Here is a 26,653-nt window from a genome sequence, read left to right as displayed (position 1 = left end):
CATGTTGAGATTCTATTTCACTAAAAGACTTTTTATTATGTCTGGTTGGTACTAAATACTGATATTTAACATGGCCACAAGGGCATCCAACTTGAAATCATGTTATGATAACTCCTCCACAGCAACATGGAGCTTCTACCACAAGACTTTTTATGATGCCATGTTGGTCTGAAATAAAAATGGTGCCAAGTTGACAGTTAAAACATTTAAAACTTGCACAAAACAGAGTTTCTTCATAAAATTACAAATTTAGCCAAATTGTGTAATAAAACAGGTGAGAAAGGGCTTGTATGTATTTTATCCAGGTATTTTTCTGCTGGGTATATCTGTTGCTATGTGGCAAGATCGGCAAATTATGCTTACATCTTTTGCATGTTCTGTCCAAGAGGAAATGTTTAAAACAAAAATGATGTACTGCCAATTGTTATGATTTTGATGTAAGTCTTAGGAAAATTACCTGTAAAATATGGACTTGCAGCATACTAGCAAAAACTATGGAAAAAATTATCATTGCTGAAAAATCTGGATAATTGGTTCATCTTTGTATTTGGATCCAGACTTCATCTTAGAATTAGTAAAATTAGTCAGGGAACCAGACTAACTTTACAGCAGCACCCCAGACACAGTAAACTGCACCTGTTTGTTCATGCAAAGCATCTGCCTGATCAAACTGTTGATTATAGAAGATTTAAAAACGGCATCCAGAAAGAGATGCATGTTTAAGATGAAAGGGAAAATAAGCTTCTAGAAAAGTGTTAATAATCAACAAAGAAGAATAAAATGGTGTATTCAGATTCTTGTGAATAGAAGCTGGAAAGGACACATTTACGTTTACTGGACCTCACATACCAATTTGAGTATGTCTCATGGTGGGAGATATGATTTCCATCGTCATGTGAAATGGAAAAGAATTTCCAAGAATTATGTCAAGTTGAGAGATAGCAACAAGCCATTGAGCTGCATATAGTTTGGAACTAGAGTTTTTGCAAATGTACTAGTGGTAAATAAAGTCTGTGCATACTTTAGTAACTTTTTAGTTGAACATAATGTGTATCGTTGATGTGATGAACTTTTAATTACGTTTTCCAGCTTTACAATAGCAGTTATTGATATTTTGTTACACCTTAGTGAAAACTACCGTATTTTCGCGTATATAAGACGCGTCTTATATGAAATTTTACTTACCCCGCACCCTAAGTGCGTCTTATATTCGTGGGCGTCTTATCTAATTATTTTTTTACACAAATCTATTCATCTTCATCTTCATCGTTATCAGTTTCGGCTTTAAATCCATCGAAACTTTCATCGAATTCACTCTCGTCGCCGAATACCTCCATAGCCGCTGATAATCGATCCTCATTGGCGTCAGTGGTATCGGATGCAGCCGATTCGTCGTCTGAAGAACTGATATCGGCGGCCGGTTCTGGAATTATCCGACACTTTCTGAAGCCATTGACGATTGTTGTTGTTTTCACTTTCTCCAATGCCCGGAGAACCCAATTACACACCTCTGCGTACGTTGCACGACGTTGTCGACCAGCTGGCGTGAAGGTGTGCAGCTATGTTGCCATGCTCCTTGGCAAACTTGATGACTTCTAATTTAAAATCAGCCGTATATGATTTTCGCTTTGTCATCGTGAAAATTTTATAAATTTTATAAATGCTCAAGAGGTTGATCACTCATTTATTTATAACAAGAGACTGATCCCATGTATACCCTATATGCCGGAATATACCAGTATATACTAACCCAAGACGCTGAAGCCTAGGCCTAGCGCCTACAGGAAGATAAGATCAAACGATAACCGTTGCGGCCCTGCCTCAAACAATTCTTTGAACTCCAGCCAAAACGGTCAATAAAGCCTTGTTTACATCAGGTGAGTGATCGAAACATTAGAGATATTTGCGTTTATGACAAAGGAAAGTACCGGTAGCCACTTTGATGCACGTGGTTTGAAAACGGATTTTTACCGGTACATATTTGAACAAAACAACACACACAATTATTCAGAGGATTTGATTAAACTTTATTGGAACAATAATGTAATAGTAGTTAACAAAATAATATTAGATAAGATCAATACCATAAGTAACTTATAAGTTATTTTAAAAAATCAACACTATGTCATCTGGAGTCAATATAGGGTTTGCTCAGTTCGGCAGATTGCGAAGCCGAGTGCGTCTTATATTTGTGGGCGTCTTATTTAAAATATTTTTTACACAAATCGCCAAACCCCACATCTTATATATGGGTGCGTCTTATAATTGGATGCGTCTAATATACGCGAAAATACGGTAGTAAATATTACGGTAAAAAATCTGCCTTACTGAGACAGACTCATCTGGGTTGGCAGGTCTGTGAATGCCATATTTTTCACAAAAATTCATGATATAAAAATGCAGCCAAGTGATATCTCCAAGTAGATGCCCACTATAAAAAAATCAGCCCAGTGATATCTCTGTATTGTCCACTAGATACAGCCAAGTGAGATCTCTGTTAGGTGCCCACTTTAAAATCCAGCTATTATGAGATCTCCATTTAGGTGCCCACTATAAAATCAGCCTATTGATATCTTCCTGTATGTGTCCATTATAAAAATGCAGCCCATTGAGATCTCCCATAGGTGTAAACTATAAAAATGCAGCCCAATGAGATCTCTGTGTAGGTGCCCACCATAAAAAATTCAGCCCAGCGAGATCTCTCTGTAGTGCCCACTAAATCCAGCCTTGTGAGATACTGTAGGTGAGATCTCCATTTAGATGCCCACTATAAAAATCCAGTCCAGCAATATCGCCCTGTTTACCTCTGTTCAGCAACAGTGATAAAATAAAAATGGTTCTAAGTTCAGGCCTACTGGCACTCATACAGTTTTCCCCCAACATGGTCTACTGCCACAAAAAGTCTTTTTCATACATTATAAAAGGATGCCTGTGTTCACATAACTCCGAAATACCCTTGAATTGAATTTGTCCAAAAAAAGTATTTGAATTTGTTGAAAAATGCCCTGAATTTATAAGAGAGAATATAATGGATTAAAACTGAATAAAATGTATCCACTTTTACTGAATAAAATGTATCTACATTTTAAGCTCTGAACTTTTGTTATTTATGTATTAATGAAGAAATAAATAAAGTGGGATAAAATTGAGTGGATCAGATGTTCAATATTACAGATGTGGTTGCATCCACATGATGTGGTGGCGTTACAATTACATCTATGATATATATTTGAGTGTCCGAGTTAGTAAGCAAGCAAAACTTGATGAATATCAAGCAAAACTTGATGAATATCAAAGTTAGTATTGATTTTATTAGCTGTACTGGTCTTAGACCTATAGAACATTAGTACCTTTGAAGGACTTTTTTTTATACCTATTTTTGTAGTAATAAGCGAAGTTACATGTGGAGGAAGTCCATAAGACAAAAATACGAAAACATTTGAGATGTACTTGAAAACTCTGTAAAGAAACTCTTCTGGACTTTAAAGCCCATTCAGCAAATATTGGTATCAGAAGCTTCAAAAAAAAACCCCACTGCAAAATGCAATAACTGTATTAATTTTGCCTTTCAGAACATTATTAGGTATCAAATACTGTATGCCATTTGTGGTCTGTTGGTTTTTTTTACATCATTTCTTTATATCACTAGTTAACTAAATTAATCTGTATTACACCATGTTCAGAAGCGATTGGCGTAAAATCTGTCTGAGATACAACTGCTGTGAGCGACCAGGATCATCACACATAGATTTATTTATTATATAGCATTATGACCTGTTATGAGAGACCACCTATCATGAGAGACCATTATTTTGGCAGACAGAATGATCTTTCAAGACCGGTTCCACTGTGTTGGTAATTTTATCCTCAGCGGTAGTCAGTTTTGTTAGAAATTTGTATACAGACTCTGTACTTTATATCAGTTATCCATATCTTGTGAAACTTGATGACCATTTTAAACATTTGATACTGAGAGGACAAATGCCCATTAGATATAAAATATACGAAGCTAGGTAAATATTATGTGCCATAAGCTAGCATCCCCCTGCAGGCCTGTTGTTCCCTCGCATATCTTACAAGGGCTGCAGTAGTTCGGTGATTAGCACAGTGGATTTGTGACTAAAAAGGATGGGGATTGTGGTCTGGTTTGGTTACTTTTGGCCTGCACTTGACTCTGATTGACCTGACATTAAATAACCTACTTTCGTTGCTGTGCTATAAAACATCAAGCTAAAATCACAGAGAGTGACATACTTTATATTTGCAATTGTTTCATAACTTGCATTTCATGTGAATTAAAATTATATTAATTATTAAGGTTAATATCTTGGTATAACTGATGTGGCATTACCTAGTGTTATGTCACGGCATTGCATACAGTTTTTATGATCATAACAAAAAATTCATGTCAATAAAATGATATAAGACCATACAAATACAGTTGGATAGATTATTTTTGTAAAGGGCAATGTTTTCTTGCATTTTAAATTTTTGACAAATTTATTTTCTGTGATGCATATTAGTGCATATTAGTGCATATTAGTGTGTTATTAAATCAGAACAATATGTAATATACTGCATAAACTAAATTTATGACAAATTTGTTGATGCACAACTCTTTTGATTCCCACTATTCCGGTACACAATTAAATGTTCACCATCTAGAGCTAAAAATGTCTGCAGTAAATCAGTCATTCAGTATTAGGTTCATAGTTTTTGTAGGTTTTCTCTCTCATCTGGGAACTTTGCCCCACTAGTTACTATGGAAATTTTTCACCTGCTGCCTAATTGATCAATTAGGTAAACATTAATAGAGCCAGTCCAGATTTTTACAGGTGTGTTTTAATTTTCATGCTCATAATAGAAAGTTTTATCATGAACTTGTCAAAATTGAAAAATACTGGTCACATATTCAGTAGTCAGGCAGATGCAAATTTTGCATGTTCTCTGGCTTTTGTATCAAGTTTTTTATTGATTATACAGTATGTGAAATTTTATGTTAATTTTTTTTCATCAGAAGATATAATGGGGACCAAATTTGGATAAACACTGTTATGCTGTAAAATATATTATGACAGACATGTGTCTCAATTTTAGCTTGGTTGATCAGAGACCAGATAAGCTTATGGGATGGTCTTTTAGCCATTGGTCGGGATGGTTTTTTAGCCATTGGTCCACTAGCAGACGTTTGCTTTCACTAATCCTCCTTAACCACTTGTAGGATTGGCATAAAACTTTGCACGCACATGGTTACCATGGTTACCATGGTCAGGATGGTCCTAGATGAAAATAGTGCTGGTGAGACTTCGAATATGGCCTCCACAGCATCTGTCTTGAAAATCTTGTTATCACTACTGCTCCTGAATGGATGGTGATATCAACATGGGGATTTCACTCGAGTACTTGTTATGATGTCTATTTGGTCCTGAATGGATGGTGATATCAACATGGGGTTTTCACTCAAATACTTGTTGTGATGTCTATTTGGTCCTGAATGGATGGTGATATCAACATGGGGTTTTCACTCAAATACTTGTTGTGATGTCTATTTGGTCCTGAATGGATGGTGATATCAACATGGGTTTTCACTAAAGTACTTATTTATGATATCTGTTTGGTCCTGAATGGATGGTTGTTGCTGTTGTTGTTGTGGGGTTTAACGCCATTTTTCAGCACACGATAGGCTATACATGGCGGCCAGTATTAATGGTGGAGGAAGAACCTGAGAAAACCCCAGAAAGAACCACCAACCCACGAGAAGCTACTGGCAAGCTTTCTCACATACTCACATTGGCTGAATCCTAGACTCGAACCGCCGCAGACAGAGGTGAGATGGCAGTGATCCGTAACGAAGAACGCTTTAGACCACTCGGTGAATGGATGGTGATATCAACATGGGGTTTTCACTCAAATACTTGTTGTGATATCTGTTTGGTTCTGAATGGATGGTGATAAAAACATGGGGTTTTCACTAAAGTACTTGTTTATGATATCTGTTTGGTCCTTAGTGAAAGTGGTGCTGATTTGACATCCAATATGGCCACTTTGGCAGCCATCTTGAAAATCTTGAACTGAGCATTATATTGACATGAGGTTTTCACCAATAGACTTCTTATGATATCTTGTTGGTCCTAAATTCAATACATCTTCCACTGTTGCCATCTTGAGAATATTGGCACTGCTACTCCTCAATGGATGGTTATATCAACATGGGTTTTGAACTAAGACTTTTTATGATGTCTGCTTGTCCTTGAAAATGTTATAACTTGTTGGTCATAATTAAAAATGGCATGCCACTCATAAATGCAATATGGCTGCCATAATGATTCTTTTACAGATTTTGCTGTCCCTATTCCCCTAAATGGACTATCATTACGACATGGGGTTTTCACCAAATCCTAAATGAAAATGGTGCCACTGTAACGTACAATATGACTGCCATGATGACTGCCTTAAAAGTCCTGTTGTCACTACTCCTCCTTAATGGATGATCATTATTATATGGAGTTTTCAGCAAAAGACTTCTAGTAATGTCTGCTTTGTCTTCAATGAACATGGTGCCAAGCTGACATCAATTAATGTGTAGCCCAGCAGCTAATTTGAAATTCTTGTCATCACACTGGACTGTTCAGCAGTGAACAGTAAAATGGAAGCATTTGCAATGTCTTAAATTCCTGGAAATTCTCATTAGAGTGTCAGTCTCTTCAAGATACTCTTGTTACTCAGATTGCAAAAATCGATTTTATTTCATTTATTTTCCCTGTCCTAAACTGATTACAGGTCAGAGCCATTCTATACCAGCTGTGCATACAAGTAAGATCTATGATATGATATAAAAATATGAGACAAAAAGGTTAAATCAATATAAACTACACAGATTTTCTCCAGCAATACAAGAATCATGAAAGATAGACTGACAGAGATAGACTGACAGAGACAGACTGACAGAGATAGACTGACAGAGACAGACTGACAGAGATAGACTGACAGAGACAGAGGATGAGAGGGATATGAATAAGTAATTATAATTAATTTTGTGTGTAGTATATGCAAATGAAATTTGCCAAACCTTTATGAAGAGGGGTTATCACGGGTACTTGTCTCCTTAATTTTGTCCATTAGCCAAGACTTTTAAGGTATTTTATTTGGCTGACTAGTTTATGCCATCACAATTTCTTTTTAATAAGATCCCAGTTTTGTACACGATAACAATGAGGCAATGAAAACATATTGTCAGTTTATGTCCGATATCTCTGATTTTCATGCCAAAACATTCCAGTGTATTTTTGGTCATTTAATTCCAGTCTGTCATGGATTGCTATTTCAGAGCAATGCTTGTTTATCCCTCTTGTATGTTACATCCACACTTAATTGTTTTTGGCAGCATTATTCAACTCCAAATAACATTTATACTCACTTACAAGTCTGCTCCAACAGCAAAGTGCATAGACCAGATCTGCAAGTGCATTTATGTACCTGTAAATCTGGGTCCATGCAGTTTGTTAGGAGTAATGAGTGTAACAAAAATAACACTTGGACCCTGAGCATGAGGTATTAGCAGATCACGGTCTTTGTTGTTTGTTGTAGGACCCGACCTGCGACTACATGTAATTACTATCACTTCACAGTATGAACTTGGAAAAGTTCAATGTTCCATGACATGATTAAAGAAAAACAGTTTCTTTGCATAAAATGCCTGAGATTGATGTCATAGAACCAGTATCTCGAATCCGACCAGCTTAAATTTAACACATCAAAGATGAGCATGCAGTTTTTGAAGAGAGACAATTAAAACTTAAAGGATGCTTTTAAAGTAGCATGCACGATGGTGGGGCAACTACTCCTAAAGTTGCTAATGAGAGACATTGTACTGACATTTACACCCTTACTTAGAAAATAATTTCATAATTATCACTTCAAAAAGAAATCTCATCAAAAAATTTCAAATTGTATATGACAATAAATGGGAAATCTGAGTGGATTAATTTTATTAAATTTCATATATATCAAAATTTTGGTGAACCATATGGAAAATTTTAATTTATTGGCAGATTGAAATATTCTCATTCTAGTTAATTAATGAGTTTTATTACATTCAGTTATTATTTTCAGCTGGTCTGAATAAATCTGTAGTTTTGTACTGCAAAGTCAGTCAGTCATGGGTTAAGTGGTTCAGATGAGAGGCTAGAATGAGTACTCCTACAATATAATTTGACAACATTTAGCTATTATGTTGTGGTTTGATTTTAAACAAATTCCACCTCACAATATTGTAATTTTTAAGACATAAGACCAGGATGATCAGCTCAGTTGTTGTCTGCAAAATGAATTCCAAATATTTTTTTTCAGTAGCAGCAAAGTAAAGACAAAGAGTTATTATCAGTTCTTTAATCCTCGTCTGGTTATGCCAAGCTTAATGTGATGCCATGTAAGTAAAAATTTGAGTGGGTATGGCACAACATTAGGGAAAATAAGGATGGAATTAGTGTTTGGAATTTTAAAAAAATGACTGAAAAATAGTTAGGAAAAGTATGTCTTTTTAAAGCTTGTTGACTGGAAATTAAACTCTAAAATTCTAAATTAGTTTCAAACAATCTTTAGTGTAACAAAAGATGATTTTTAGAAGAAAGAAAAAAAGTTTTTAAATGTATTTACTGCCACTCTTTCAATCTAATCTTCAATGTTCATGCAATATAGGGGCACACATTTGATTTGATATGAATAGTTCTGAAGGGAACCTGTAACCAGTCAGTTATATTGCTTAGTTCATGATGCAATACATTGTCTGCATTTTCTTTACTGGTTACTTTAATCCATTGTGTGGATTAGAGTGTTGCTAGGTAATGCACTTGTTTGCTTAGGTTGCTAGGTGCTAGGATGAAATGTGTCCATACTTGACTGATTCCCTGACAGTTTTCTAATTAGAAACTTTTCATGGGAGACCAGACTGTGCCTAGTCCTTATCAGAGCAAATGAAACAATTTGTTTTCATTTTCATCACCAGCTCACTGCTATCTCTGAGTTCAAACATGGTTTATCAATTATCATGGAGTTGTTATATCAGTTATAATTAGAGGTCCTCTTTGTAATTGTTACAATCAATTTCCTCTGAGAGGGTTCCCAGACTGGCTTCTTATTGATTCTAGTATCAGTGCTGCCGAAGAGTTTGCTTTTCAAAAGACGATGGTTTTAAATGGTCAGCACATCTTCAAAAGTTATTTCCAGTAAGACTTCATCTATTCTGTCCACTATTAATCGTTTCTGACACTGAGCTAGATTCATTTACAAAATCTGCTTATGATGTGAGGCCCATATTTTTAATGGAATCTCGGTGCAATCTCTGGTCTGACAGGTCACACTGATTTAGGTGAGACTAATCAGATTGAGAGGGGGGCTTTAAAGAGTTGAAGAGTCCAAGTTTGTCAGATGCTTTATATTTAAGCTGATTACTCATGCTAAAACTTTATCTTTTCATTTGCCGTTCGGTGCAAAGAATGAGGAAAAAAATAAGCTTGTTTTTCATCAGACTTATAGAATTGTTTGTCCTTGTTCAAGTTTAATTTATGATGATTTGATAGGAGGATTCTTGTCAAAGGATAGGTTTAATAAGGCACCACTGTCCTTATCAATCATTGTTTTTTTTTTCTTTCTTCCAAATTATCTTGCTTCATGAAATTTTTGTTTCTGTAATCAGTAAATGATAGTAATTTTCTTGAACCTTTGTACTTAGCTACTTTTTACATGTTACTGGGTCTATAATTATTTACTGATTACTTTTGAAAGGCACATCAACACATGCAAGGTGATATAGCTCTTTACCTTCTGCAAGTACTTACTAAGCCTGATAAGCAGCCTGCCTTCTAGAAGACATGATTTATAAAGTATGGAGCAGACTTTCCTATGTTTTTGCCATGGCATCCACTTTTTAACACATTAACCCCTGGAGCTTTTTGTCATTTTCACCTGAAAAACAAGTAGGAAACATATTTTGAAAGCTATTTCTGAATAGACTTGAAAACACCAAATCCCCGGTCATCTTTCAATAGCATACTGCCTAGTTGTGTTAGAAACATCATTTTTCATTGGCTATTTGACTCATGCATGAGCAGAAGGGGAAAAGTTGGATTTTTCTTCTCTTTTTTTGTTGCTAAACAGAGCCGTTATTATTGTATGGAGACCACTCTTTATACCAAATGCCCATCTTATCCTACTTTTTGCAAAGGCTCATCTGTCTGTTTGCAGTTTATACCAGTTTGCCATAGATCTGAGACCAAAAAGTCTAAAATCCGGACACAAAATCGGATTCCGACCATGGGCGAATTTTGGGTAAAAAAAAGGGTTGAGTCCAAAACATGAGGTTTTTCTATCTGTATTTTGTAGTGCAATAATACCACCCACTTTAGTGTATCATGCATGATCATGATGCTACAGAATTCGTCGGTAGGCTACTAACTCCTGTCCCGTAATGTCGTCACTAGGGGTTAATGTGTTAATAAATATAGAATACAGGTTAATAATCAGTATGGTACAGTCTAACACTGTAGACTTCAACTTTCTCAACCACTCTGATGGCCTTGTAGTTAGAGCATCCACTTTGGATGCAGAAGGTTGCAGGTTCAAACCCTGGCTGAATCATGCTAAAGACTAATAAAAATGGTACTAACAACTACCTTGCTAGGCACTCCGCATTAAGAGGTTGGTGTTAGGACTGGTCAGCCTGATGTCAGGACCATGTGACTGGGTGGGACATAATGCTGCAGACATTGTAGTGTTGTGACTGAAATTTTTAAAACTTGATTAAAAATACAAATCATACACACACACACACACTCTCTCTCTCTCTCTTCTGTATCTCTCTCTCTTACTACTACTACTGAGTATATTCACTCTCTTTCTCTCCCCCCCCCCCTTTCCAGTCAGCACATAAATATACCTTTTAAAGGTCAGCAGGCCTTTAAAAAAAATGAAGGCACTGTCATGCCATGCTATTTAAGATCAGCAGGCCTTAAATAAAAATGAGGACACTGTCATGCCATGCTATTTAAGATCAGCAGGCCTTAAATAAAAATGAAGACACTGTCATGCGATGCTATATTTAAGGTCAGCAGGCCTTAAATAAAAATGAAGGCACTGTCATGCCATGCTATATTTAAGGTCATCAGGCCTTCAATAAAAATGAAGGCACTGTTATGCCATGCTATATTTAAGGTCATCAGGCCTTCAATAAAAATGAGGGCACTGTCATGCCATGTTATTTTGAAACTGTACATAAAAAATTGTTGATTGATCAACAGGACTTGCAAATTAAGATTCATGTCTTTTAATTAGTACCTCGTTATGGTAGGTTTTATCTTGATACAATCTTGTACTTCCTTTTTTTCCTTTCTTTTTCAGATATTTCTTTATCATACATAAAGCAGAACCTCTCTAATTATGCAAATTCTGTGTTATATCCATGCTTTACATTCTGTGGATGATTCATACTGTTTTGCATTTATAGTGCTTTTTTCTTCTTACAATTAGGAACCAGTGTATGATCGTATTGTTGTACTCGAAATAAAACTGAAGTTTTGGGTTGTTTTTACTGAACATGAAAACAGAGTTAAGAGCTTGTGTGGCTGTTAATACACTGTCCAATTGTAAGTAAATTTGGAAAATGTAGATAACATAAGCATGATTTTAACACCGGATCTTTTCATGTGATTTACCTGCACTTGGCAAACATTAAAACTCTTGCTTGAGTACATTGATATTTTCAAACAGGGTTAATGAAAAAATGTGCAAGAATGTTTGTGTTGTTCAGATTACATTACACATTTGTAATGTGCCCTTCTTTACTGTGCTTATTTGTCCTTAATTCTACTTAATGTTTTCCATCCAAACCTGGCAAAGAAGCATTCTTAATATTTCTTTTTAAAAGAAACTTAACAAGTTTTAATATTTAACTTATGCAGCATTGGATACAGTGGAATGTTTTGAAATTATTTCCACTTCCATACATGTGATAGAACCAGGACATGAAACCAGAAGATTTAAACATTTTGGTTGACAGATTAACTTTTAAACCAATAGATTTGTTTATTCAGACAAATTTTATGGGATTTTTTTGGCTATAATATGTGTTCACTTCATGCTATAATAAAAGAGAAAATTTTGAATATGAATCAAGTTCCCAGTAGTTGTCTGACCCTGATTTCATCGTAACTCGCTAGACTGGAGAGTGTCCTCTACATGTCATTATGAGAAGGCCATGACAGATTTCAACTTGAATCACTTTGTATTTTGGCAAGATTGGAAAATTTTCCTTCTCTATCAGTTTGAGACGATAATAATAATAATAATAGTTAATAATAATTATAATAATAATAATAATAACACTGGTCAACAGTGAAATCATTACTGACTTGAAAAGGCCCTAATCTGTAGTATTTTGGTGTGCCGAACACGAATATAACCGTGAAAAATTTGTATTGGCTCTCGTTTTGAAGATATTCATATACCTCATTTTCTATGTTTCACTGTGTAAATTTCTCCAGTAGGACTGCAGCAACATCCGGAATAATGATGTAACATTGCATAATGCCATCATGCTCACATCATCCACAGTTGATTGCATCATTTTCTGATGCAATGCAATACTAATGCCATGCGGCTGCTGAAGTAAGTTGACGTCAGCAGTGTACTATACATGTGTAGGCCTATTATACTAATGCCAGGCGGCTGCTGAAGCTGACGTAAGCAGTGTACTATATAAAGCCCAATCAGATAGGTTCAGCATTTAAAATATTTTAGACATTGTGCAAGACAGTTCAAGCTACTGTTACATAAAACTTATTATTTTATCCATTTACGTACAATAAAGAACAGTAATGCCTCGAAAGTGTGTTAATACCGCGGACAATTTTTGCTATATTTGTGGGGAAGTGACATTTGCCAACCAGAAGAAAAGTATCAATTCTCAAGTAAAGAAGGCATATCATCTTTACTTCGGATGCAAGGTTGGTGACCAAGACAAGCCTTGGGCTCCGCATATATGCTGTGCTACATGTACAACACAGCTTTCACAGTGGTTGAATTGCAAAAGGTCATCAATGCCGTTTGCAGTCCCAATGGTGTGGAGAGAGCCAAGCAACCACCTAAATGACTGTTACTTCTGCTTGGTTCCTCCTCTTTCCGGCGGAATAACGAAGCGAAAGAAGTCGAGAATAGTCTACCCAAACATTCCGTCTGCATTGAGACCAGTTCCACATGGTGAGGGACTTCCTATTCCAGAACCTCCAGCAGAATATTCTCTTGATTCATCTGACGAAGACAAAGGTGAGTCGACCTGTTCTTCTCCTGGTCCATCAGCATGCAGTGATCCAGATTTTCACTGTGGTGCATCATCAACCCCACACAGAATAACACAGGAAGAACTAAATGACCTGATTCGTGATTTGGACTTATCAAAGAACAAGGCAGAATTGCTAGGATCAAGACTCCAACAATGGAATCTTCTAGGAGAAGATGTCACAATTACTGCATATCGAAAGCGCCACCAGCAATTGGAGCCTTTCTTCAGAAAGGAAAGTAATCTGATATTCTGTTCCGATATTGAGTGCCTCATGAATGCTTTAAAAATTACTCATGACCCACAAGAATGGAGACTATTTGTGGACTCTTCGAAACTGAGTCTCAAGGCTGTGCTTTTGCACAATGGAAACATTCTTCCATCTATTCCAGTAGCGTATGCTGTCCACATGAAAGAGACATACGATAACTTAAGGCAGCTACTGAATTCCATTGAGTATAACAAGTACAGCTGGCACCTCTGTGGTGATTTGAAGGTAGTTGCCCTTTTAATGGGACTGCAGCAAGGATATACAAAATACATGTGTTTCTTATGCGAGTGGGATAGCCGAGCAAGGGAAATGCACTACATGAGGAAGGAATGGACTCACAGGCAGAATGTAGCCATTGGAGAGAAGAATATCCAACACCCAGCTCTGGTTGAGGCTCAGAAAATCTTGCTACCACCCCTTCACATCAAACTAGGTTTGATGAAGAACTTCGTGAAAGCCATTGACCGGACATTGCCAGCATTCCGATACCTGCATGAAAAATTCCCTCGACTCAGCGAAGCAAAGATTAAAGAGGGAGTTTTTGTGGGTCCTCAGATTCGAGAGCTTTTCAAAGATGACCGGTTCAACAACTTGCTGGAAGGTGACGCGAAACAAGCATGGAATGCTTTTCGCCTAGTTTCTACAAACTTCCTCGGAAATGTTAGGGCAGAAAACTATAAGGAACTAGTAGAAGACATGTTGATGAAGTATAAGAAACTTGGCTGCAATATGTCTCTAAAGATTCACTTCCTTCATTCCCATTTGGATTTCTTTCCTAGCAACTGTGGTATTGTTAGTGATGAACACGGCGAACGTTTTCATCAAGATATCGCAACAATGGAACAAAGATACCAGGGAAAATGGTCCACTACAATGCTGGCTGACTACTGCTGGACACTCCTCAGAGATGCTCCTGAACAGCTGTACAAGAGACAGGCGAAGAAATCTAAGATGTAGTCAATGACTTGATTTTTTATAGGTAGGCTATTACAGTTGACCTTTTACTATTGGAATGCATTTCGTTATGTAAACATTAATTTCTTGCAGATTACAAAAAAACTAGAGCCAATTTTGCAATTTGACTGTCATATTCGTGTTCAGCACATAAAAATTGATAAGAATTGACTAATTTTATTTCAGTAATATGACTTTTGTAAAAATTTGTTGTCCAGTGTAATTATAATAATAATAATAATTATAATGACTTTATTTAAAGAGAGTAACACAATTAGCTAAGAACTAATCTGCCTTGAGGCCCTCATAGGGATTTATTTATTTTAGCTGCATCTCTGATGCCACTGGATATATTGGGTTTGGAAGAAGGAAATAGGGTGGACATTTCTGTGGCAGTGACAACAACAAAAATATGCTCAGCCAGCAAAAAAAAGTTCAAACTTTGGTTTTCCTGTAGCTGGGATTTTAAGGGCCTCCAAGCTTAGCTTACCCTGAGGAGAAAGCTCCAAAGTTTGACTTAAGATGTATTCTTGGGCCTCATATTTCTTAACTGCAGGTCATTGCTCTGAAACAGTTACAGTCCTCATTTACCCATGCATCATTGCATCTGTCATGTTCTAAAACAGTTGTAGTAATCAGCTGACTGGTTCCAGCTAGTTTCTGTAATGTATGGATACAAATGCCCCTGTTATGTAATTATTCTTTTAATTTTCAAAAGCAGTAGATTTCAGCTATAAAACCAGATGTATGTTAGATGGCCTTACAACAGCATTTCTGTCCCACCACCAGTAGTCACATGTATGCATTTTGGGTAATATAGAGTGTGGATGGGCTAAAGTTTGAAACTCAAAGCATTTCTGCTAAGATATAGAGTGCATTGGCTAGAGTTTGAAACTCCAAGCACTTCTGCTAATATTGATTGTGGATGGACTACAGTTTTAAACATGTATGTACTTCAGGTAACAGAGAGTGTGTGTGTGTGATTTGGACTTTTTAACTAGCTTTAACGATTTTTCAGTCATATCGCTATGATGTCTGCATTGTGGCAGTTTATAGTGATGTGTAGCACTGGGGCATCATGCCGCAGACATGTAGCATGATGTCCCACCCAATCACATTATCCTGACACCAGGCTGACCATTCCTAACACTAACCTCATAATGCTTAGTGCCAAGCGAGGCAGCTGTTAGTACCATTTTTTGTAAGTCTTTGGTATGACTCAGCCGGGGTAAAACCCCACGACCTCTCGCATCTGAGGCAGACGCTTTAACCACTAGGTCACTGGAGCGGTTGGTAACAGAGTGAATGGACTAGAGTTTAAAACACGTGTATGCACTTCATTAACAGACAGTGCATGGACTAAAGTTTAAAAGTCCACATCGCCAGGAAGAAAATGAGGAAACATCTGATAACTAAACCACAATTACAAGGGTAAATTCAAAATGAATCTTTAATTGTCTTCCTAGTATGGAAAGAGGGGTGGGGAGAGTAATGGCTACTGATATAGCCATTATCTGTCATTCTGTAAACATCAACATTTTTGTTTAGGGAACATAACACTGAGGCTGTTAAAGGTATTTCAGCCACACTTGGTACAATTTTAAAATATTTTTCCATGTTGTGATGGAAACAAGGTATTGCATAAAGTGGTATAAATTGACAAAAGCATCAGTGGTATAAATGGACAAAAGCATCAGTGGTATAAATGGACAAAAGCATTAGTGGTATAAATGGACAAAATCATTAGTGGTATAAATGGACAAAAGCATTATCGGTATTAATGGGCAAAAGCATCAGTGGTATAAATGGACAAAAGCATCAGTGGTATAAATGAACAAAAGCATCAGTGGTATAAATGGACAAATCATTAGTGGTATAAATGGACAAAAGCATTAGCGGTATAAATGGACAAAAGCATCAGTGGTATAAATGGACAAAAGCATCAGTGGTATAAATGGACAAAAGCATCAGTGGTATAAATGAACAAAAGCATTAGTGTTATAAATGGACAAAAGCATTAGCGGTATAAATGGACAAAAGCATCAGTGTTATAAATGAACAAAAACATTAGTGTTATAAATGGACAAAAGCATTAGCGGTATAAATGGACAAAAGCATTAGCGGTATAAATGGACAAAAGCATCAGTGTTATAAATGGACAAAATCATTAGTGGTATAAATGGACAAAAGCATCAGTGGTATAAATGGACAAAAGCATTAGCGGTATAAATGGACAAAAGCATCAGTGTTATAAATGGACAAAAGCATCAGTGGTATAAATGGACAAAAGCATCAGTGGTATAAATGGACAAAAGCATCAGTGTTATAAATGGACAAAAGCATCAGTGGTATAAATGGACAAAAGCATCAGTGGTATAAATGGACAAAAGCATCAGTGTTATAAATGGACAAAAACATTAGTGGTATACAGATTGAGAGTCCTGAACCATATTGCACTTTCAATACCAGTCTTTGCATTAGCCAGGTAGTGGCAGGGAGTTGCATACATCAACTTTAGATAACATGTGTAATTAAAATGGCCCTCCTCTCAAATACTACTAAAAGTGATCAAGATAGGATGAAAAAATTAAGAACTATACCCTATATTTACATGGGTCTTCCTTAACTTGGCTGATGATGGACCATGGGATGGTCTGTTGTCCATTGCCCTTCCATCCGTTTGCACAAGTTTGTTATTGCTACTTCTCCTTGCCATCAAACTTTGCAAGCACATGCATCCCATGGTCTGGTTGGTCTTTTGATGAAAATGATGCCGATCAGACATTCAGTGGTCTGGTTGGTCCTAGATGAAAATGAGGCAGATCAGACATCCCATGGTCTGGTTGGTCCTAGATGAATGGTGCAGATCAGACATCCCATGATCTGGTTAGTCCTAGATGAAAATGGTGCAGATCAGACATCCCATGGTCTGGTTAGTCCTAGATGAAAATGAGGCAGATCAGACATCCCATGGTCTGGTTAGTCCTGGATGAAAATGATACAGATCAGACATCCCATGGTCTGGCTGGTCCTAGATGAAAATTTTGTATATACATGGTGTAATAATAGTATTAAAGATTGCACATTATGTATCTTAAATTTCCATATAATTTGTATGACATAGGATAATAGTTTTTAAAAAAATGTATATTAAACAGTATGTTCTGTATTGTTTTATTACACAGTATGTTTTATATTGTTTTATTACACAGTTATTAAGTGTCTTTTGAATCCATTAGGGAGTGAAATGTTACAGCACAGTACCTAATAAAGACTGGACCATTTTGATTTAAATATCAGACAAAATTATTATGGTTTGCATTTGCTTCTCTATATAGCAACTTAGAATAAGCCATGAACAGAAAATCAAGTAATATGGAAATTTTAAATAAATTATGAGAATCAATATAAAACAACTCCAGTGTCACATGAGTGCTTGACGTCATGAAGTATTTGTAGTATTATTTCAAACTCGTGTGACCCAGATTAATTTGTAATTGTGTACGACTTTGATTTTTTTGCCAATGTTTGATTGAACATGTACTTAATAAAGTTTAAAGGTGCAGAACTTTCTGATTAAGTGCAGCATCGACTGTTTTGAGGGTCCTCATAATCAGGCGGGCAACTGGATTGATGTAAGCAAAAACATTTATTATTGATTTGGGTTGCCCATTAATGGCCATCTCTATTAGTCAGAGTTGTTTGATGGCTTACAATATAGCAAACACATTACAATTCATCTCTGGAATTGTTGATTAGATTATCAATGGATTGTGGTCACAGCTGCTGTGTATTTTATTTGATATAGCCCCAAGCCATGTCAGCGAAATGTGCCATCTTGATGGAAATGTTACTTCTGAGACTGCGTTTGTGATTTTTAGAGCTGCTTATACTAAAATATTATATTGGCATAAAAAGTGAGAGAAAAAATGCAGTTGTTGACTAGTGCTTTTTTCTTGTAACTTTAGTCCATGTGAATGTGAAATTAATATTAAATCTTATTTCAGTGTACAGTCAAAGGGTCAGATTTTTAGGTGGGAATGAGGCTGTGTCCATTTGTATGCATTGCATAGTTTCTGCCCATGAATTCTGGCCCCTGGTATGGAATTTCTCAGCTCCCATCACATGCATTTGATTACGTATTATACCCATGTCTTGACAGAGGTGTTAATATATAGGAATTCTCATGTCCAGTCATCCATCCACATATCCAACTTGTTTCAGTGTTTGATGGATTGCCATGGAAATTATTATAGCCATTACCTGAAAATGAGCATATTAATAAATCACTTTGGTCTTGCATAATTTTTTAAGTGTTGGGGGCCCCGAGTGGCCGAGTGGTCTAAAGCGCTCTCCGTTATGGATCACTGCCATCTCACCTCTGTCTGCGTGGGTTTGAGTCTCGGATTCGGCCAATGCAGGTATGTGAGAAAGCTTACCAGTAGCTTCTTGTGAGTCATTGGTTCTACCTGGGGTTTTCCCGGGTTCTTCCTCCACCATTAATCTTGGCCGCCATGCATAGCCTATTGTGTGCTGAAAAATGGCGTTAAACCCCACATCAACAACAACAACAATTTTTAAGAGTTACTTCCCATTTTGATTTGCATGTGTATACGGTATCCTAGAAAACCTTGTGAATGCAATTCATCTCTCAATTTTCAGTGGACTTTTGTATATGTATAAAGTTATCAGCTTGAGACGTGCATGTCAAGAAATCTCTACTTCGTCAACATTGTTAGAATTATTTCTCTTTTTGACATGCAGCTGGATGGAGTCCATAACAGACTCTTGTAAACACAATTATCCTCCTAAACTTCAATGTATCACCATAAAACATGGGAAATGATATTGCCATCATCTGAAGATCTGCAGCATGACCTTGAAGTTTTGTGAATGACATGCATAAAGAGTAACAAAGAAATGTATATATTATGGGTTATAAAGAAATGTATATATTATGGGTTATTTCAAGTTGGAAATTACAATCATGGTAAGCCAGCCAAGTCTTAAAAAGAAAATAAAGCTTTGTGGACAGTATCTTTGAATGTAGACTACATACTTTGACCAAAGATACAAGTCATTGGGACCAAATGGTCAGTATACAATCTCCAGTCCACCATACCCTGCTAGACTCCTTTCCATCATGGAAGTATGGGGTGGGTGATTGTATTCACATGAGAAAATTGTTCTCACTGGTTGTTCTCTAAAAATTCTGAAGTACGATAGTGGAATATTTAGATGTTGTGCTATTAAACAAACAAAAACCGCACACATGCACGTGTACACACACAAACACACACACACACGTGGAGAATTCAGGTACAGCTACCATTCAAGCAGAGACTATCATGTTTTATCATGTTTTTCTTAATCTTGGTGTATTTAGAAGGAGTTAAAGAAAAACAACATAGCCTTGAGTCTTTTTTAAATAGAATTTATTGCAGTCATAGAAACAAGATTTTCCGGCATGCTGTTGCACAGGTGACTGGATTTGCTATCTCAGAATTACTGAAAGTTCTGTCCATGATGTCAATATGTTTTTCCTTTTCCCATAATTGGAATTTTTTTAACATAACATTTTTTTTAAAGTGGGGGTGATGTTATGTTTAGGTTAATAATCAGTCAGATTATTAAATTTTAAATTTTACATTCAGCATAATGTGGGTACATTATGTTTTGACCAGACAGTTTACAACTTTTTGTAAAGAAATTTAATATTTAATTTTAATTTGAAGAATTCTCTTGAAGCTGGAGTAAATGTCATTCCATTTATGGAGGTCTCATGAACATGCTGATGATAATGAAGAAATCTTTCCTGTTAATCAGCAATCTGGTGCACAGGAAAATATCTTCATTAGTTTCTCTATTCAGATGGAAAATAATCCAGGTCTCATTTTGCATAATGCCATGACAACAAAAGGTGTAAGTGAACAGTACATAGTCATAAACCTGTAGATTGGTACCTTGTTGATGCATAAAATCTTATCAAAGACTGTATTGATTACAGGAGTAATTTATGGAACCAATCTATCTTTATTGCTGTGGTGGATTGGTTATTAAATTTTGTCCTGCATAGCATGCCCCATTGAAGAATGGTTCCTGTGATAAGAACAGTTTTAATGACTTCATAAAGATGCGTCAGGCATCGTTATCATTGATTTTATTGGTAGGCCATCAGTTTGGATTGAGAGAGCTGTATGCATGCATGCACAAGACTTGTTGGTTTGCCGCCATCCTGCTATGTTTTTCATCAAGTTGGCTAAAATAGTGGAATAATTGTTTTCTGGTCAGCTACATCAGATTCTGACCATTAGAAAAAAAGGGCAGTCATATGTTGCATAAAATTGAGACAATGATGCTTAACGAATCTATTTAATGATGTTCTTGAGCTCAGTTGGTTTGTCTGAATTTAAAGTTGTAAGATGTAAAAATTAAGGTTAAATGTATTGTATCAACATGTATCAAAGTAGGATCTTCCTTACAAAATGCATAGATCCAGACCCGCCACAGCTTAACATGTCCTATTGATGTCGTTGTGTACATGTCCTGTTGATGTCATTGTGTACACTAAGAATCAAGATATGTGGTCTTTGATCATGATTTCCTCAGGTATGGTTTTAACAATCAATTGGACATTGAACAGGCGGCTGGGTACCATACACCTCCATATTGCAGAGTTTGATTTTTTTTAAAAAGTGATGACTTAGTGAACTGTACTGATTAGATTGGTGCTGTTTTATGCTGGCCATCAAATTCTAGTTTGTTTTTAAAAATAAAAAATTTGCACAGAATTTTTTTTATATGCTTGACTGCAAATTAAATGGATTGTTTGGTTTAATTTTAAGTGAATTTTCAGAGAACAAGAATTGTACAGAGCCTATGGTACTTTTTTAACATTATATTTTGGAGAGGCACATGTGGGGGTTTTGTGGATGAAAACCTACTTGACATTTACTGTATTTGATATATATGCCTTGACATGTACACATCCTTCTGTTTGTTCCAGACTTGGAATGACTACTTTATGTGGTTGCACAGTAAACAAGAAATTTATATTACCAGAGATACAAGCGTCGATGAAATTTTTGGATAAAGTCAGATACGACAGATGTAAATAAATGTGACATGTCGTTGTTGTTGGGTTTAACGCCATTTTTCAGCACACGATAGGCTATGCATGGCGGCCAGTATTAATGGTGGAGGAAGAACCCGGGAAGAACCACCGACCCACGAGAAGCTACTGGCAAGCTTTCTCACATACCCACATTAGCCGAATCCTAGACTCGAACCCACGCAGGCAGAGGTGAGATGGCAGTGATCCGTAACGGAAAGCGCTTTAGACCACTCGGCCACTCGGGGCCCTAACAGAAGTGACATCTCTTGTGATTAGATGAAATAAGATGCAACAGCTTCTGTGGGTAATTTGATTGAATAAAAATAAAATGCAATACGTTTTGAAAGATATGTGAAAGATATGTGGTTAGATCACATAAAATGTTACAGTCTGTGTATAAGATGTCACAAGTTTACATAAAGTATGTTCTTAAATTGACATAATCAAAAATTGTGAAGAATAGTACAGAACAAAACTTTGGCTTCATTGAATAATTTACAAAAAATACATTTTGTTTTTTGAGTGAAGATGAGATGACATCCTATGTATAAAAAGTATTATAAACAATATTGTAAACAATAAACAATATTATAAACAATGAAAATTATTGTAACCAATAAAAAGTATTGTAAACAATAAAAAGTATTATAAACAATAAAAAGTATTGTAAGCAATAAAAAGTCTTGTAAACAATAAAAAGTATTGTAAACAATGAAAAGTCTAGTAAAGAATAAAAAGTATTGTAAACAATGAAAAGTCTTGTAAAGAATAAAAAGTATTGTAAACAATAAATTGTATCTATTAATATTATGTTTGCTAAAACAAAGGTTTTTCTTGACATAGGAGAATAAACGTCCTGAATGAAAAGATCTAAAAAGTTTAATTGTTCCTGTATAAGGTGCTATATGGTATCACACAACATGCTTTTGTTGGTTTCAATGAAGGAGATCTTTGTTGAAACAGACTATGTATTTTAGGCTGGCCTAACAATAGTAATCAATCAAGGACTGCTTGAAATAGACTTTATCAGGCTTGAGCTATTCAGTGACAGAAAGGTTCTCTGTCATGAAGAAAGGAACACAGAAGTTCCCTGTTTGGACCACAGAGACAGATATGGATTTTGCTCATACACAAATATTGACCCAAGCTATTTCATCCAATTGCAGTGTTCGTGTACATAACTATATTGGACAATCTTCAGGCCAAGACATCAGTCTGCTATATTCCCATTGAAGTTTTACCCAGGCACACAGAATCCAGCAGAAATGCAGACCTCTCTCAGATTATGTAAGTATTAATTACTTCAAACATTTTTTTTTTCATTATAGAATTTTTTTTTACATAGTAATTAAAGGGACATATTAGTTTTTTTGTTGTTACAGACTATAGAAAACCTTAGTTGAAGTATAATAAGAAATTTATTTCACACTCGTGTAGAGAGAGCAGTATGCAAGAATAGAAAACTTTACAGAAAAAATAATTGTTTTATTCCTTTGTTTTATTTTTTCCTTCCCAGTATTTATTTGTTTTCAGTAAAGAATACATACAGACTACAATAAGTAAATTGTATTTCTCCTTCCAAACTGTATATGGGAAAATCAAAACAGGTGGTGAGCAAGGTAACAACTTGTCAATACAGGTTAATAACAGAGCTTGAGAAAGTTAAATTGAAGTTACTTGGCACAACTATAGATGTAGTATCAAATTGCATTATTCAATTTTGTGCTGATTCAACCCTGAGAAAATTAGAGTGAACCTGAAAGAAAATGTAACCATTGGTAGAATGTATTTAGTTCTTGCATGGCCAAGCTTCACTCGGAAAATCTATTAAAGTTTTGGGTTACAGTGGTGTCAGGAGATATTATTTTAAGATTGACGGGTCCGCACCTGCACAGAAAAAAATATGTAATGGTATCAGATAGGAAATATTTCATGAATATTCTCCATAGAAAATGAAATGCTATGATACATTGCATTGCCAGGGTATATTAGAGAGGGTGGACAGAATCATACAATCTTTTTGCAGAGTTTGAATATTTGTGCATGTCATACATAGATTTTCTTTCAGAGAGAAATTAGCTGCAACTGCCAGGTTTTCTTGTAAAATTATTCCACAGTAGTACATTTAAAAAAAATTATTATGCTGTCTTAAGAGATGAGGAGTAATGGTACAAGCCAAATACTTTTCATGTACATGGTCAGGCATTACAGAATTTGTCTTGACAGTCAACTATTTCAGTTCAGTTTATTTTTAAAATTTGGCTTGTTTATTAAAATTTGTTTACCTGATGAGACTTTGATAAAGGTTTATATATAACTTAATAAATTTTAAATTCCCCAAACAACCAAATGATTTCTTTTACAAATTTTGGTTGAACATTTGGAATATTCTTTGATCTTCTCAAAATCAAAGATCTGAAAGTAACGTATTGTCTGGGACATAGCTAGTATGGGAATAGTCTCTGAAAGTATTGTCTGGACATAGCTAGTATGGGAATAGTCTCTGAAAGTATTATCTGGACATAGCTAGTATGGGAATAGTCTCTGAAAGTATTGTCTGGACATAGCTAGTATGGAAATAGTCTCTGAAAGTATTGTCTGGACATAGCTAGCCTGGGAATAGTTCCTGAAAGTATTGTCTGGACATAGCTAGTATGGGAATAGTCATTTATATGGAAGTATTTTTTACATTATGGATATTCCTTCTTTTGCATCAGTAGTACACATAAAAACTGAAAGGGTTGGCTATATTACTAGCAGCCATTTTATATTCTGAACAAACACATATGATATCCATGCTCATTGCAAGCTGAGTTGCATCCTTCTCTATTTTATAATTTTCATTTTGTACTGTATAAAATGTTCAAAAGTATAACATCTTTCTTGACAAGATAAATTTGATCTTGTATGATATTTTTACTAGTTTACCCACCCACTTCAGAATATTGCTACAGGATGGAAAATGGCAAGGAGTTGCATGGCTCCATAGGCCAGCTTGGATATCAAAAGGATAGTTTCATGTTGTCTGTAATTTCATTTTATTTAGTTTATTTTTCTTTTTTCATTCTTTTTCTTCCTGTTGCCAAGATGTGGGCCCAAATTGGATAATAAAATTCTCATGTATTGTAAGTAGTTCAGGTGGGTCTGCGAACATAAATAACAAGTAACGATTGACTCCTTCGTTTGATCCAGTGAACTTGTTTGGTTTATAACAATAAAGACCATGGCCAAGGGTGTTCAAATATTTACTGGTAACGACCTTGTTGTTCAAGTAGAGACTCCTTGATAAGCATGAGCCCTGTGGATTTTAGTAAACCCATCAGATCAATACTAAATCATAAGCTGTATACAGACTTCACTGTTACCATTTTATACAAGCAGTATACAGACTTCACTTTTACTATTTTATACAAGCAGAATACAGACTTCACTTTTACTATTTTATATAAGCTGTATACAGACTTCTCTTTTACCATTTTATACAAGCAGTGTACAGACTTCACTTTTACCATTTTATACAAGCAGTATACAGACTTCACTGTTACCATTTTATACAAGCTGTATGCATACTTCACTGTTACCATTTTATACAAGCAGTATACAGACTTCACTGTTACCATTTTATACAAGCTGTATGCATACTTCACTGTTACCATTTTATACAAGCTGTATGCATACTTCACTGTTACCATTTTATACAAGCTGTATGCATACTTCACTTTTACCATTTTATATAAGCTGTATGCATACTTCACTGTTACCATTTTATACAAGCAGTATACAGACTTCACTGTTACCATTTTATACAAGCAGTATACAGACTTCACTGTTACCATTTTATACAAGCTGTATGCATACTTCACTGTTACCATTTTATACAAGCAGTATGCAGACTTCACTGTTACCATTTTATACAAGCTGTATGCATACTTCAGTTACCATTTTATACAAGCTGTATGCATACTTCACTGTTACCATTTTATACAAGCTGTATGCATACTTCACTTTTACCATTTTATACAAGCTGTATGCATACTTCACTGTTACCATTTTATACAAGCTGTATGCATACTTCACTGTTACCATTTTATACAAGCTATATGCATACTTCACTGTTACCATTTTATACAGGCAGTATATAGACTATACAGACTTCACTGTTACCATTTTATACAAGAAGAATACAAACAACAGTTACCATTTCATGCAAGCTGTATACAGACAACAAAGTTATTATGATATAATAAATGCTTTTGAAGACTTCAGTTAAATTCTTGTACATGTTTGTATTTGTTTTCTCAGGTAGAGTTTTAGTGTTTTCCTGTTACTTGTATGCAGTTATTTGTATGTATTTTCATCATTTTATACATCTCTTAAAAACAATAAAAGTCTTTCTTTTTTTTTTTCTGTTGCCATCTTCATTGTATTAAACTCTAGTTTGAGGAAAGCATGAATTCTCGCTCTGAAAATCATTTGTATTCAAGATGTCATAAATTGTTTTCAGTGATACAGCTCTAGGGTACGGCTTAAAGTACTTACTTCGAAAGGTAATAGCTATTTCATTTGGGCTATTGGATTGAATCCAAATATCATTACTCTAGATTTATTTGCCCACTCCAGTATGCATTTACTTTTTTATGACTTTGACAATACGGTCAGACTGCTTTATTGTTATTGAGGGAAATTATTTTGTCAGATCTTTGTTGAGTTGATGCAGATTCAATATGTAAAGAATAGGAAATACCATAAATACTTGCATAAAATTCTTAAAATACAAGGTTAAAAATTTCGAAGACCACAATTACAACATTGTCACGTGATGCATCCCATGGTAAACAGGTTTCCTTTAATAATGATCTGTTACATCATGCATGGGGACACAATGGGCCTGTCCAACATATGAACCCTTAGGGTTTTCCATTTACATCATGCATGGGGACACATTGGGCCTGTCCAGCGTATGAACCCTTAAGGTTTTCCATTT

At 35.5% G+C, this 26,653-nt stretch overlaps 1 protein-coding gene across 3 annotated transcripts in view; it reads left to right on the top strand.

The window, feature by feature from the left end:
• The window catches only part of LOC149781051 (polycystin-1-related protein-like), a 535,051-nt gene that overhangs the window by 387,848 nt on the left and 120,550 nt on the right, over positions 1-26,653 (top strand). For all 3 annotated transcript variants that reach the window (XM_089938184.1, XM_089938183.1, XM_089938186.1), the window contains one exon: positions 22,836-22,956. In XM_089938184.1, the coding sequence (XP_089794310.1) occupies positions 22,836-22,956 (121 nt within the window). The remainder of the gene's footprint in view (positions 1-22,835; positions 22,957-26,653) is intronic.

The sequence above is a fragment of the Sinohyriopsis cumingii genome, chromosome 16, assembly GCF_028554795.1.
Source record: "Sinohyriopsis cumingii isolate HCF-2022 chromosome 16, ASM2855479v2, whole genome shotgun sequence".
Classification (NCBI taxonomy): domain Eukaryota; kingdom Metazoa; phylum Mollusca; class Bivalvia; order Unionida; family Unionidae; genus Sinohyriopsis; species Sinohyriopsis cumingii.
The sequence above is the reverse complement of the archived record's forward strand: the minus strand, read 5'-3'. Positions and strand labels throughout refer to the sequence as shown.